General features: G+C 43.6%; 1 protein-coding gene across 3 annotated transcripts in view; it reads right to left on the bottom strand.

The window, feature by feature from the left end:
• Window positions 1–16367, bottom strand: part of limk1a (LIM domain kinase 1a) — a 98491-nt gene that overhangs the window by 68070 nt on the left and 14054 nt on the right. Inside the window, exon 2 of one of the 3 annotated variants that reach the window (XM_057350360.1) lies at window positions 14414–14513. The exons of 1 other annotated variant lie outside the window; for it this stretch is intronic. In XM_057350360.1, coding sequence (XP_057206343.1) covers window positions 14414–14513 — 100 coding nt within the window. Of the gene's footprint in view, window positions 1–14413; window positions 14514–16367 lie in introns of those variants that run through there. One more of the 3 variants, XM_057350365.1, reaches the window with a different exon arrangement.

The raw sequence follows: 16367 nt of genomic DNA, 5'->3' as shown, positions 1-16367 counted from the left end.
CTACAGAATCTCCCCTTCATTTCATGCATCACTGCTTAAACCTTACCGTAACCCTGTTTCTGTTCCCTCCGTAGAGCCTGATGCCGGGGAAGAGCCGCCCCTTCCTTCACCGCTCGACATCGCCCAGCACATCTACCAAGTAGAATCCACCCTCGACTTCAGGCGCTGAGGCAGCTGCCTAGAATATCTCGTTGACTGGGAGGGGTACGGACCAGAGGAACAATCATGGGTGGCACAAGAGGACATTCTGGATCCCACTCTCCTCGCAGACTTCGACAACTCTCACCCGAACTGTCCGGCCCCTGCGTTCAACCTCATCGACCTATGAGGTCCGCTGGAGCGCACAGCGGAGGAGGGGGTACTGTAACGAGCTCTCCGCCGCTGCCAGCCACGCCCCCTGCATCAGCGCCTTCTCTCAGTTATTCCTGTTCCCATTTACTGGACTTTTGATTTCACGGACTACACTCCCCATGATCCTTTGCATCTGTTCATGCCATGATTGCACCCGCTCCTAATCCTCATTCCCCGGACACTATTTATACCCCGTGTTTTGTCTTGTTCATCGTCAGGTCTAGTTGTAAAGTCATGCTTTATGTTATTGCTAGTTCCAACCCCTGTCATAGTTTACATAATTTACCTGTGGATGTGTTACTTACCTGTGGATGTTATTTGTTACTACTCGCCTGTGGATGTTACCTGTTTACACTTACCTGTGGATTAATACCTGCCATTTGTTCTCCTGTGCACCTCCATTAAATCACCAGATCAGTTTACTCCGTGTGTGGCATCGTCCTTCTGCCCTAAAGTGTTACAGTAACCATGTGTTTATTTACAGACAAAATGTTTTCATGCTTATATAACCAAACATTCGATTACAGTGGCAGGTTTTGTAGATGCTGTTTTGTACTCACAAGCTGGCAGCCATACGGTGAACTGAAGGTGCTGCTTCTCCAGATATACTCTCATTATAGCGAAATGCAAGGGTCTGTAATACTTCCAATTTGAGAAACCTTAACAGCTAACAAAACACATTGACATCCATTAAAAACAACTAACATCTGGACTTACTTTCCTTTCCTTTCCTGCATTCCGTTGAAGCCAGGGCGTTAGCATTAGCCGTTACGCTTTTTTGGCTAAAGATTGTAGGCTTTCCATCTAGTTATTTTGGCTTCTCCCTCCCAGACGCAGAGAGAGGCATATCCTGCACATGGAAAGTGAGATCTTGTGCTTACGGAGCAGTACTGATGACATTTGAAGTGACCCACTGAATGAAAAGTTCAGTGACCCACTGAATGAAAACAACGGTTTATCCAAAAAGACGCTAGGTTTGTCGTTACAATGGCCGGACAAATTATGAATGAATGGGAAACAGTGTGTCACCGTAGTTGTGGTGGGGAGGATTTTTATAGCTGAAACTAGTATTTGTAAATGCTGAAATTAACATGAACTAAGATTAATAAGTGCTGCAGAAGTATTGTTCTTTGTTAGTTTATGTTAGCAAATGCATTAACTTATACAACCTTATTGTAAAGGGTTACCTGAAAGTGTTAAACAAATACAAATATATTCCCCTATAATCCCCCTAAAGTCCTCCATCTAGTCTTAAAACTCGGGTTAATTCATGCAGGTCTGTCAGATGATGTTGGCAAAGCTGAAGGAAATGTTGCTTATATAAAACAAAACACATTAACCAGTCAAAAGATTTTTTCATAATCGGAGAAGTGGATCTGGACTGTTCGAAGGAAAACATACTATAAGAAATTATCCTAGATCATAAGGCTTGAAGCTTGTGAGGCCAATGAGATGCAATGGAAAACATCTGCTTTCAAAGCCACACTGCGGCAACTGTTGCTTCAACACGACCCATAGGGAAGGTGAGGTCTGCAGCTTAAAGTATTGGGGAAGTTCAACTTCTGCATTTGATTAGAGGTTTGTGACTTTGTGACCGATTACAATGTGACGCATACAACGTTGTTGCAACAGCATGTCCACTGTTGTCAAGGAAGCGATGTTAACATGATAACTAGGCCTTGCATAGCCAGGCTTCTGAATGTCAGCATAAAGCGTGATCCACTTTGAAGCTTATACCATTCAAGACTGGTCACTTAGTTTTGAACTTGTCAACTGGTACAGCCTCCGCTACGCCTCGTTGCTTCAAGGGATGGGTATCATTAAGATTTTAACGGCATTACTATAAACGATACTGCTTATCGGTCCGATATCGCCCTTTAAAGGTATTCTTAACAGGGGTGTTTTTGCTATTTTTTATTTTATGAAAATAAAGAAATTAGGAATATATTTTAACACAGTGCTTTCTGTTCTGAAATGTAGAACAAACAGTCTTCACCTTGGACTGCAGTAATAAAAGAATGTTGGTTCGATATAGCTGCAACTTTACAAAAAAAGGTTTAAAATTTTTAAATAGGAGATTTATATGCATGTATATTTTATGTAATATAATATGATATAACCTATATTAAGATTGATATATTAGTTTTGAAGAATATTGGACTTTAAAAATGAGTAGAAAATGTATTATATGTGTTATGTCATGTCATTCAATTAAAGTAAAATTAACAAACCGCTCACAAAGATTTGCAGTGAACAGCCAGTATGAACGAGCACTGAGAGACAAGCACTGTGTCCGAAATCGCATAGTATGACAGTACATACTGAATTTGAATAAGTAACTACCACAATAATTGCATTGCAGGGTGATTTAACATGTGCCCCTAAATTTTCTGCTTGCGCTCCTAAAAATTTCAGTCCGGGGCTACAGTGCTCCTAGTAAAAAAAAGTTTGTTTGGACTCGGAGCCCTGACGTATCACACTGATCTTATTTACACTCAGTCTAGTGAATGCAATACGTGCAGTTTCAAACCTTCCAGCAAAGTGAGATCAGCCATGACACTATAACTACATTTCAAATGATTTCCGTTCGGCCTTTTGTAGCTTCTCACACTAATTATGCAAACGTTAGCTTGAACTACAGTATGAATTTACTAATTGAGTATTTGCAAATAAGGACACAGGAAACACACGATGGCACTTTCTTTTTGTAGTATAGCATCACTGTTCTACCACTACATTTTCTGCCTAAGCATGCTCCGAGGTGTGCTTATATTTACACACAATTTTATGTGTAAGTACAAGTTGGTAGATCCCACACTTTGCGTGAATCTGTTCTTAAGCACTCGCTGCGCACACATTTGTGCGTACATACTGCTGATAGATGAGGCCCCAGGAGTCTAAGGTTTACTACCATAATAGGTTTTATGGCATAAACAGTGCTTAGATTGCGTATTCTATTGAAGAACAATGCTGGAGGATTATATGGATTATATCATTATTTTATGCTACTGTGGACAAAAAGGGTGTTTGACTTCATGTGGCGCTGTGCAAACTGATCAGTGTGACATCAAAAGACCCCAAGAGCAGTGTGTTTCTGCTCCTAAATTGCTCTCACGGTACTTTGATGTCATATGCAGACCGCTCTGTGCAGCACCGCGACGAACACAGTTTATGTTTACATTCACGAGGTGCATCTAAAATTAGACCATTGATTACTGCCGGGCGTCGTGACTCTCGCTAATTTCGGGGATCTGAAAGTTATCTTCCAAGCATGACAGACATTTTCAGGCATTTTGTCAATGGCAGCTGCGGCGACACTCTAGCTTCGCTACTGAATGTAAAGCTCTGGGCTGCGTTTCCCGAAATCTTCTTAACGCTAATCGTTCTTAAGTTTTATCTTAAGCTGTACCTTATCGTTAATATGTGTCTCCTGAAACGTTCTTAGTTAAGCTTTATTACTGTTGAGTCTAAGACAGGCAGACAGACAGGGGCAGCTCTAGAAATAAGGGCATGAAGTAACATGCTTCGTCTGCGCTGTAAACATGCTGCTTGTGCATTCAATTCATGTGTGGACTATAGGTTAAACAAGCGTAATTGTTGGTTGTTGGAATAAACTTTTTTTATTATAATGCACCGCAACAGTCCGGTGACTTTGTGCAACCCTCCTTATGACCCACAGTTGGGGAACCCCTGACATAAATGACACTTTCAAAGACTAGTGAATGCATAGGCCTACTGCCAGTAGCGGGTAAAGGCATGATACATTTGGGTTGCAGATTGGCACACTCATTTAAAATTAAACAAAATATCCAGGGTTGGATTTAGTTTGCAGTTTGGATTATTTAAATGAGACCCTATGAGTCCCAATAAATGCAATTTCTACTATTGTTGGACGATATTCTCTATAGTCAGATCATTCTATCGCCAGCCTGGGGATCACCGATACACGATAGTATCGTGGGGCGGGGCAATTTACGCATTTATCTTTGACAAGATGGATTTGTTGACAAAAAACAGAAGCTAACGTGGCTAGAAAATGTTCATGTGTGACTGCAATTAGCATTCTATCAGAGTGTAAGTTCAGTGAAAAGGGCAACAAGCAGTTACTTCCCACTGCAACCTTTTAAATGAAAGAAAGCAAACTATTGCTGTAAACCAATGTCATTAATCCGAATGCATCACTGATGCCTGCGGGATTACTTGATTGCCAAACGGGAACAACTCGTGCGCTGTTTTTAAACTAGGGGTGGGCCGATACCGATCCAATACTAGTCCTGCTTTTTCCTGATCAGTGTAGAATTGCATGTATTTTGTTGCATTAAACAAAACTATAACGTATTTATGAAAGTTGACTGAACATAATGATATATGCTTTATAATGCAGTGCAATAATTTTTTCAAAGTTAAAAAAAACTCTTAAAAAGTACAGATTTTTGAGAAATGTACATAAAGTAAAAGGGAAAATACTTCACTACTGTACATCTCTGCTCTAATGTAAAGTGGCACGAAAGGGCCCATGCCCATCCCGGGTGCAGAGCGATGCGCTTCTCTACACGTATTGCACATTCTGGGAGCTGGATGACGCACTTCATTCATTCTCTTATTTCCATGAGTGTGCGCGTCCCGGGCGCAGAATGATGGGCTTAACACCTTGACGCGCTTAACACACCTTCTTCTGAAGTTAATAACAGTTACAACACAAAGGTAAGAGATATGTTATATGTTTTACATAAAGTGCCTTGCATCCTTCCAACAGTTTACTGAGCCTTTTAATCAGAGGTTTAAAAACAGAGTTATTGTGTGTGAGTGACGCATTTTACCCAGAATGCTTCCAATGCTTTAAACTAATAAACCCATCGGTGATGGCCAACTCCAGTAAAATACAATCCTTTTTAAGGCTGCCACTAACGACTATTTTTATATTGACCAATCTATCGAATAATCGACTATTCTAAATGAATAATTTTTCATTGTTAAATTACAAAGATAGACGTTTTACAGAAAAATATATACTTTTTGTAATTAATTGATAATGCAGAACGACAAGCAGCAATGAGTCTTTTTATTTTTTTAAAAAGGACAACAGCCATTCTAAGCTAAATATAAATAGTCAAATAGAAAATAATTAAAAGCTAACTGTTTGGGCTGTTTAGTGCAAATGAACAAAGCCTCAATACAAATTACAACGGAACACAGCGGCGTCTAAATGAAATATATTTAATCAGTATATTTGTATATTTGTGCATGCTGGAACTGCAAAACAAATGCAAAAAAATAAATATATATAAGGCTAAAATATGGCATTTTCAGAAATGAATCCTGAGTTTCTTAATCGAAAATATGCGTTTGAGTAAAAGGGTACAGAACAAAAAGCATTAAAAGCTCAAGCAAAGCGAACGAAAACCCGTTAATAAAGAAGACTGGCCACAATACCTAATATATAGAACATACATGAACACTCGAGTTAGCATATGATCATCATATGTATTGTTTTTCACATATTTTGTAGAGTCAAATTCAATCATATTTAAATGCGCGGAAGAAAGTCAAGGTGATGCGATCATGGGAAAACCTGTCGGATGTCGCAGAGGGAGGTTTTCATGAATATCCAAAAATAAAAATTAGGTAAAAATTGTGTTTTCGTTAAAATATTATTCTGTAACATCTTGTCTGTCATGTCTGAAAACATCTTGGCAAAATTTGCTTGTTTGTAGCTGAAAAATAGAGATTCATCGTCCCAAGTTGATGTTTAGGGCATGCCGGCAGAGGTTAAATAAATCGCCCACATCTTTCCCTCCACAAAAAACACTACAAAGACAGTTCACATATCAAAGTAACGTGTAGAATGAAGGTGTATCAATGCACATTTCCCGCTTGTCCTGTGTAATCTACAGCAAGTTTTTTTATACCTGAGATGGCGGAGCTTGCCGCATGAAGATGTGGGAGTTTACCCCGTGGACTGCTGCTCATGTGAGCCGCCTCCGTAACGCAAACGCGACACATACACGGGATGATCAAAAGTTAAGATATGCTCATCATAAACAACGGAAAACTTGCTTCACTACTTACTAAGTTGCTGTTTTCTTCAGGGTAAAGCTAACTAGTCTCCTTTATAGTGATGCAGTGCTTTTAGCACTCCGAACACAGCTCGCATTCTTTAAGTGTGCATTAATATAAAGATAAATAGTTTCTTACTTCTGAAATAATTTACAAATAATAATCACTCAGTTAACTCTTAACTCTTATTTTCCAAAATATTTAACCTTTATTGCATGCATGAACAAAAAGCGCATAACCTTGAAAAAAAACAAGGGAAAGTGAAAATATCGGTTGCCTTGCGTTTGACAAAATGGGAATATAACTCCAAGCTTGCCCATCTACTGTATATCAGTAAATAGATTTACATGGTTCAGCAGAATATCCAGTCATGACTTAAGAGTCGCTAAATGTGTGGTCTAGTGTTCTTTTCTGACGGACAAAGACTGGAATCGGTTCCGAAATTTAGAAGGTAAAATAATATAAAACGACTGGTCGATCAAAAATATTGATGTCGACTAATTATCAGCATCGACGCCGTTGAATATACTGTATATCGACCAATCACGATAGCCCCAATCCTTTTAAACAAAACCAAAGACTATTATATAGTGTTTATGCAGAATAATTAAAACAGTTTGGAAAGAGAAGTGTCCTGACTATCACCGAACACTTGATTATGCTGAATGGAGAATGGCAGATGACAGCAGTAGCAGAACTTACTGATCTTAATTAACTTAATGATATTTTGTTTTCTCCTCACATAAAGATATCGCATGACATAAGAAAATGGTCAAATTTAGCACATGAAAACGGTTTCCTAATAGCTCATCCTTCATAAAGCTTGATAATATTATTCAGCACAGGATCGGATTTTGGATCATCCCAGCACTTCCGATACCCGATCCAGCTAAAAATGCCCACCCCCATTTTAAACCCTCACGCGAATAGCAATTCCTGCAAAGAAAAGCCAGAGCCATGCATTACAAGCTCTCGTGGAAAATGAGAGCTTTCCTATAGCTCAGTGGTTAGAGCATGGCGTTAACGCCAAGGTCATGGGTTCGATCCCAGGGATTGCACATAATTAGAAAGAAATGTATAGTATAATGCAATGTTAGTCACTTGCGTCAGCCAAATGCGTAAATTTAACTAAAATCCTGCATATTATAAACTCTCTTTGCCGTGATGAAAAGCCTGAGTTGTGCGCATTTCAAGCTCTCTCGCATGCGGAAAACTCAGACCCCGTACATTACAAACTCTGTCTTGCTCGAGGAAAAGCCTGAGCCGTGTGCATTGCAAGCTCTCTTGCATGAAGTAATGCAAGTAATGTGCAACGCACGTTTGTAATATTAATTTGCAACACTCATTGGCAAACAACCAACTATCTAAGAACCAACTAAGAATCAGCTATCACCAAAATGCCTGACTATCGTCAATACACGATAGTCTCTTCAATCGGAAAAAGCCTAATTTCAACTATTTCTATAAATTATTATACCATAGTCTGATTGAATTAGGGGTGGGCGGAATGACCAAAAATCTATTTCACGGAATGAATAGTTTTATTTCACGGTAATGATATACATCACGGTAACAATCTCCTATTTTAATTCTATATCTTATACCTCATTTTTCTTACATTGATTTCCTTTATTTATGTATGACAGTTTATTTAAATCCTCACCATATAGTTAAAATGTAGGAAAGTTATGAAAATGTACTAAATATATCAAATTAAGTTCTGATAATGAGATTTATTAATTATATTTATCTTCTGGGTATATCATATGTATACAGTAGGAAGATAGACAACATGTATAACAATGAAGTATGAATATATGCACAAACAATGAGAGTACAGTGTATGACTGGTGTTATAAACATCTTGGTTACGGATGTAACCTCAGTTCCCTGATGGAGGGAACGAGACGTTGTGTCGAACGACAGATTGGGGTTTGTCTTGAGAACCTATCATCTTCTGAGTATTTAGAAAAGGCCAATCAAAATTGGCGAATGAAATTTGCATGCTGGACTCCTCCCCGGATGTCCGGGTATAAGAGGGAAGCCGGCGTGCTCATTCATTCACCTTTTGGTCTGAGGAGCCTGAAGCAACCCCCCCCCCCTCGTCCGCTGGGGTGGGCGGCCAGCATTGTGGCATAAAGGACACAACATCTCGTTCCCACACCACAGCGCTGAGCCGCGTCACAATCTCTAGCGGAGCAACGCTGACTGGCCTGGGCGAGTCAGACGTGAGCGCTAGCCGAAATTGTAACCATCCAGTGGAGAGGTAGGGGGTCCCAGAGCTTTTTCAAAAAGTTGGGAAGCCCCTGCCAACGGCCGTCACGGGCGGAGGCCTAATTCTCTAACAATGAGAAGCCGCCCGGCACCGTAAGGGCCACTGGGTAAGCATTATTCCCCCTGGGGGAAAAACGCTGCAGAGACCACTACCTAAGGAGTAGTGGAGAGACCACATGGTCTTGCCAACAGGGGAGAACTCATGGAAATTGTGCAGACTAAGGAGTTAACCGCAAGGTGGGAGTCCACCTAGGGAGGTCATGGGTTGCCGAGGTGGGAACCATTCATGAGGATACATCAGACGGAACAGCCCACGGGGGGGGGGGGGGTTACCACGTCTGGAGCACTAGGTCCGGTTAGAGCTATGTGGTAGATAACTCAACTGTTCCCCGGCCTAAGGGGCAGGGCTGCTCTGCCCAGCCTGCCCCGAGGAAGGTGCTTAGTGATGGATGGAATGCCTGTTCTTTACCCAGTGGGGAAAGAAGGGAGGCGTAATAGCCGCTGATCCCCCTAGAGGAAGGGGGGAGGGCTTTCGCAGGCGTACGCCCTACGGGCTGCCGGTCCTACACGTTGCCCTGCAGGACGCGGGCTGACACCGGTTCCGTGCGTAGGTATTAGAACCTCGCGGAGTTGTTGGGCATAGCCCAACCCGCAGCTCTGCAGATGTCTGCCAGAGAGGCGCCCTGAGCCAGTGTCCATGAGGAGTGTGCCTCACTCCCAACGGGCAGGGGCGATTTGAGATGGGTATGCCCTAACGACGGCATCCACGATCCAGTGCACCAGCCTCTGTTTGGAGAGAGCCCTCCCTTCTGCTGACCTCCAAAACAGACAAAGAGCTGCTCAGAGCTTCTGAAGCTTCTGCGTGCGGTCCAAGTAGAGTAGAGTGTCCAGTAGAGTGCAGTGCGCGTACTGGACAAAACACGGATGGGGTTGGGTCTTCCTCCCCGGTGGGGAGCGCCTGCAGGTTCACCACCTGGTCTCTCGGGAGAGTGGTGTGAACTTTGGGCACGTAGCCGGGACGGGGTCTCAGGATAACGTGAGAACTCCGGGTCCGAGTTCTAGGCAATCTGTGGACACGGAGGGTGCTTGCAGGTCCCCTACCCTCTTGGAGGTGAGCGCCATCGGGAGAGCCATCTTTATCGAGAGGTGAGAAAGAGCGGCAGCTCCGAGAGGCTCGAAGGGGGCGGGGCCTCTTGAGGCCCACCACCTAGGTCGCAAGAGTGTACGGAGCGCGGATGAGGCAGTCGCCTTCTCGCACCCCTTAGGAACCTAATGACCAGGTCGTGCTGCCCCTGAGGCTTCCCAGCAACTGGGTCGTGAAGAGCGGCCGTAGCGGCTACATACACTCCCAGTGTGGAGGGGGGAGAGGTTACTCCCCAGTCTCTCTTGAGGAAGGGACAACCTGTTCCCGATCGAGCAACTCCGCGGGTCTTCTCGCCAAGAAGAGCACCAGGACGAGAAGAGGCGCCACTTATGGGCGTATAGCCGCCTAGTGGCTGAGGCCCTAGCCTGAGTGATGTCCCAACCAGACAGGGGGTGGGCCACTCAGCATCTCCTCGTCCCGTCCAGACATGGAGGTTCCAGGGTCCTGCCTGGGATGGCGTAACATGCCCCTTCCCCTGGGAAAGCAGGTCCTTCGACAGGGGGAGCGGCCAGGGGGGGTTGTTGTCAAGAGCCTTAGCTCCGAGAACCAAGTCCTGGTTAGGCCAATGGGGCGTAACTAGTACCACTTGATGCTCCTCTTCCCTGGCCTTGCACAAGACCTGTGCAATGAGGCTCACTGTGGGGGAAGGCGTACTTCTGCTTGTCACGCGGCCAGCTGTGCGCAAGGGTATCCGTGCCGAGGGGTGCCTCGGACAGGGAGTACCAAAGCGGACAATGGGTGGCAACAGGTCCACCTGTGCCTGGCCGAACTGCTCCCAAATGAGCCGGACTGTGCGGGGATGGAGTTGCCACTCTCCACGAGGCGTCGACTGACGAGAGAGCGCATCGACTGTCTGGTTCAGGACGCCTGGGATGTGTGTGGCTCGCAGGGAACTGATCACCTGCTGACTCCAGAGGAGGAGGCGCTGGGCGAGTTGTGTTAGCTGCCGTGAGCAAATGCCACCCTGACGATTGATATACGCCATGGCAGCTGTGCTGTCCGACCGGACCAGCATGTGCTTGTCCTGCACGAGAGGTAGTAGCCTCTTCAGTGCAAGTTGCACAGCCAACAACTCTAGGCAGTTGATATGCCAACGCAGGCGGGGGCCCGTCCACCGCCCCGACACTGCGTGCCCGTTGCACATGGCACCCAACCCTGCAGGGAGGCATCCACGACGTGCCTGACCCCTGCCCTAAGGGGACCCTTGTCCGCAAGAAGGCCATGGGAGACCAGGGGGTTAGGGTGCGTCGGCAGAAAAGCGTGATGACCATACGCCTGCTGCCGGTGTGCCACGCTCTCCAAGGAACCTGACTCTGTAGCCATTATTGGAGCGGTCGCATGTGCATCGACTCGAGGGGGACCACCCCTGCCGAGGATGCCATGTATCCCAGGAGCCTCTGAAATTGTTTCAGGGGGACCGCTGACTGCCTGAAAGCTTCAGGCAGTTCAACACTGACTGGGCACGCTCTGTAGTCAGTCGCGCTGTCATGGGGACAGAGTCGAGTTCCATACCGAGAAAGAGAATGCTCTCACCGGGGAGAGCTTGCTCTTTTCTCAGTTGACCTGTAGCCCCAACCGACCTCGGCCCAAAGTACGGGAGCATCCTTGCCTCTGACTGAGGTATATAGGATGCCCTGAAACTTGGGTGGGCGTGTGGCGAACTGGATCGCGTAGCCGAGACGGATTGTCTTCCCTAGCCAGCCTGACAGTCTGGGAAGCCGGAGCCAGGCTCCCAGAACTGTGACAGGGGGACTAAAGGTTCGATCTTCTTCATCGTCCCCTGGGGGGGTGGTTCGATGGCTAGCAGTATGGAAAGGGGGCGTTCCAGGTCTTACTAAGTTCCTCATGCACTTCCGGTAAACACAGCACTGGGGGCAGGCGCGGTTTGGAGCCGCACTCAAACCCGAGGCGCCATGTAGCCAGCCGCGAGCGCTGGGAGAGGCAGTGCGGGCACTGCAACCCAACACTCACGGCGGCCCGGGAAAGCATGGCTGACATTTCGACATCCGCTTCTTCCTGGGCTCGACCCCCCGAGGGAGGGAGCCCGAGGAATCGTCGGAGTCGGATGGCAGTACGTCACCCCCCGATCCTGCAAGAGACACCTCATCATCACGCATCGTATCCGAATATGTGATTGAGGAATAAGACGGCGGACCGTCTCCTGGGGAACGGTAAGACGAGCGAGACGAGGTGCGAATGGTCCATGAGCCAGTGGCTGGCGGATTATCGCTCACAGTAATCCTCATATTCACCCTCGCTGCTTGCCGTAGTGGACGGCAGGGCCGTAGTCCTGCCACCACGGAACGGGGAGCAAACGAGGTGGTGGCTGAGTCCCGTGGGAACACAGCCACCCGTGACGCAACGTCTGAATCATCACCGCCCGCAGTGCGGGCAGGACGTATCCACAACGTCTGCCCCAGCGTACTGGAAGCAGGCATCGTGTCCGTCCCCCTCCTCGATGAGTGTGTTGCACCCATGAAAACAGCGGGACAAGCCACGCTGGAGAAATTTAGCTCTTTTAGAAAGGAAATTTGCTCGAACACCTCCGGAACTGCCGAGACGCCCAGGGGAGAGTCACTGCAGGAAGGGACCGTCCGCTGTACCACGTCGTAGATTCCAGCAGAAAAATTATCACCAAAGATCGTAGAGAAGCTCATCAGATGCGTAGGCTCTAAAGAACAAAAGGTGAATGAATGAGCACGCCGGCTTCCCTCTTATACCTGGACATCCGGGGAGGAGTCCGGCATGCAAATTTCATTCGCCAATTTTCATTGGCCTTTTCTAAATACTCAGAAGATGATAGGTTTTCAAGACAAACCCCAATCTGTCGGTTCAACACAATGTCGAGAGACCGACAGAAAGGGAACTGGTGTTCATGGGGTCTGTATTGTAGGTCTTCATCGCTCTTCACTCTCTATTAGATGCGCACTTTTAGTGTGTTGCATCTTTAGGTTAGTTTATTCTCGCACTTGTCTTTGCACTGCGAGTCTCTGGTGACTCCACACGCATCTCCCTTGCTCACGTGGCAAGCATCATCGCGCGTTACAACGCAAGTTTCGCCTTGGCTCGCCTAGTTAAAATGATTAAAACTATTAACAGCTTTACAAAGCGACCTGACTTCTGAAATACCTGAGAATGAGCTACATTATACGCACACGCAGATCACTGCACCCCTGCATGAGCACTGCGGGTGAGAGAGAAAGCGCTGGACTAGAGCGGATCACGAAACTACAGACTGAAAGAAGGTCAAAAGAATGTTTGATTTGTTAATTTGTTATGGGTGAATTAATTCACATGTTTTTTCATCATGACGCCAAACTTGCAGAGCGCTGAGTTAACCACGCCTACTTATTTACATTCCACGGAATAGAAAAATCTCTTACGGTTGACATTTTATTCCACAGTAACGGAATATTCCGTCATTCCGCCCAGCCCTAGTTTGAATACTCAATTTTTTTGTAGCACGTTTATGTCACATATATGTCGCACTGTACAGCCCTGTATTTTTTATTGCACAACCTTTTTTTATTGCACTTATGCTTTTTGTTGTCCCTATGCTGTTCCAATTGCTTCCATTGTTAACCTCATCTGTAAGTCGCTTTGGATAAAAGCGTCTGCTAAATGACTAAATGTAAATGTATTTGACTATTTAAGGTAGCCCGTTGGACAGGGCACTCATAGATTTTGGTACCGATTTTGCGAGCCTTGGTAATAGAGTATACTACAGTATTTTTTCATGTTGGCTGGCACTTTACTGTAATAAACCCACATTGAAATTAATTAACTTGTTAAGCCGCGGTCACACTTGACTTCTTGTTCCATTGGCTTCCATTCATTCTCATGCGAATGCATCAGACCGGAAACGCAAGCCTGTCCGAAGATATTTCTCATTTCCCTGCTCAGCAAAGTTCAAGTTTGGTGAACTCAGACCTGCAAATTCGCGTAAATTTGGCACCAATTGATTTAATGTGAATCGGTACTTGGTAGTACTGACATAATTTGGTCAATGCCCTAACCACCCAAAAAAATTACACCAGCCTACACTGCCTGAAGTGTTTGTACAGCTCAACTGGAAGAGCATTGTGTTAACAACACAAAAAAGGTTGGGGTTCAATCCTAAGAAACAACCATTTGCAAAATGTCATGCAATAATGTCATTAGTATGTTGCATAAAACAGTTTATCATCCAAATGTTTTTGCGTAAAAAAGGTTATCAATCATCATTACTCTCAAATTTTTATCATCGCAATAAATTCTGCCATTACCTGATATGGGAACAACAACCCCAGATGTGTTATCATAGACGGCACAAAATTGTTGCTTAAATAAAGTGTAGTGGTCAACTGCATTAGATGCAAATATACTGTATCAACAAATACGTATAAATAAAATGAATTTTTGATGGTAAGCATTACTATTTCAATAAGGTAACAAAAACCAAGGAGACAAGCATTTCTCATGCATTCAGGGAGTGAACAGAAAGTACATGACGACATAAAATGTGAGAAAGATGCAAATAGTTTTGGTGATATGCAAATGTTAATGTAGGTGTGATGTGACATTTGAGCGAGAAGGAAAATATGTTACCTGAAACACAACGAGTGCCAGTCAGTGTTGAGGGCCTGTAGATACTGTTCATCATATATGTGCTGTCTGCAACCGGCACACTCGGGCAACCTTCTGCCAGCTGAACATCACAAACACAACACATCCATTCACATTACCATCACAACCATTTAAAACTGTATGTCCACATGTACAACTACTAGTTGCAGTACCACCTATTTTCATACTGTACCAGACCTGTCTTTGGGTATTTTAAATTACAGTTTGTATGACATGTCAGTTAAATTAGGACATTTACATAATTTTTTACAAAGGCCTAGTCCTGGTTTAGGCTAAGCCCTGTCTGGGAAACCACCCCAAAGTGTAGTAACCATGTTTTTGGTGTACTGTATTGCTTACTATTTGTATACCATGATTTTTTAAGCAAATACCATGATTAAACTACACTTACTGTGGTATTATATTTTTGTTAAAAAAATGAAGAACTGTTTAAATTGTGTAAATTTATCTCCTAATGCAGACTATCTCAGGCATTAAAAAGATAAACTACCTCAGACTGTTGTATTTCAGTGGTGGTCAGATATCTGATCAATCTAATTTTATTTGTATGCTGTAGGGCTGAACGATTAATCGAAATCAAATCGCAATCGCAATGTGAGACGTTGCGATTTGCTAATCGCAAGAGGCTGCGATGTGGAAGCGATGTGAAAAATATGAAACGCGTCTGTTCCAAGCCCGCTTCGAGTGGCATTCTTGCTAACCAACTGAGTGAGCGCACTTCCGTTATGCCTACCCAGCTAACAGGGAACGTTCCCGTAACTTTGGCTAACGTTCTCTAAAGGTTCTCTCAAAGCTATCAAAAACGTTCTTGCAATAACATTAGTAGAACGTTCCCTTAACGTTATCTGCAATTGATAAACGTTCTAAAAACGTTAGCATTACAAACGTTATTATTGCATTGTTAGAGGAACGTTCTAAAAACATTAGCATTGAAAACGTTAGCATTGCGTTGGTAATGTAATGTTCTTAAAACGTTAGAATTAAAAACGTTATAATTGCATTGTTAACAGAACGTTCTAAAACCTTTAGCATTGAAAACGTTACCATGGCGTTGATAATGTAATGTTCTTAAAACGTTAGCATTACAAACGTTATACTTGCATTGTTAACGGAACGTTCTAAAACCTTTAGCATTGAAAACGTTACCATGGTGTTGATAATGTAATGTTCTTAAAACGTTAGCATTACAAACGTTATAATTGCATTGGTAGCGAAACATTCTAAAAACATAGCATTGAAAACATTACCATTGCGTTGTTAATGTAAAGTTCTTAAAACGTTAGCATTACAAACGTTATAATTGCATTGTTAGCGAAACGTTCTAAAAACATAGCATTGAAAACATTACCATTGCGTTGTTAATGTAAAGTTCTTAAAACGTTAGCATTACAAACGTTATAATTCCATTGTTAGCGGAACGTTCTAAAAACATAGCATTGAAAACATTACCATTGCGTTGTTAATGTAAAGTTCTTAAAACGTTAGCATTACAAACGTTATAATTGCATTGTTAGCGGAACGTTCTACAAACAATAGCATTGAAAACGTTACCATTGCGTTGTTAGTGAATCGTTTTAAAAACGTTAGAATTTCAAACGTAACCATAGCTTTGTTAATGTAACGTTCTAAAAAGTTAGCATCACAAACGTTGTAATTGCATTGTAACCAGAACGTTCTAAAAACATTAGCATTGAAAACGTTACCATTGCGTTGTTAGAGAAACATTTTAAAAATGTTAGAATTTCAAATGTTACCATAGCTTTGTTAATGTAACGTTCTAAAAAGTTAGCACCACAAACGTTGTAATTGCATTGTTACCGGAATGTTCTAAAAACATTAGCATTGAAAACGTTACCATTGCGTTGTTAATGTAATGTTCTAAAAACGTAAGCATTACAAACGCTATAATTGCATT

The sequence above is a fragment of the Triplophysa rosa genome, linkage group LG14, assembly GCF_024868665.1.
Source record: "Triplophysa rosa linkage group LG14, Trosa_1v2, whole genome shotgun sequence".
NCBI lineage: Eukaryota > Metazoa > Chordata > Actinopteri > Cypriniformes > Nemacheilidae > Triplophysa > Triplophysa rosa.
Note: the sequence above shows the minus strand (reverse complement) of the source record. Positions and strands in the feature narration are given on the sequence as shown.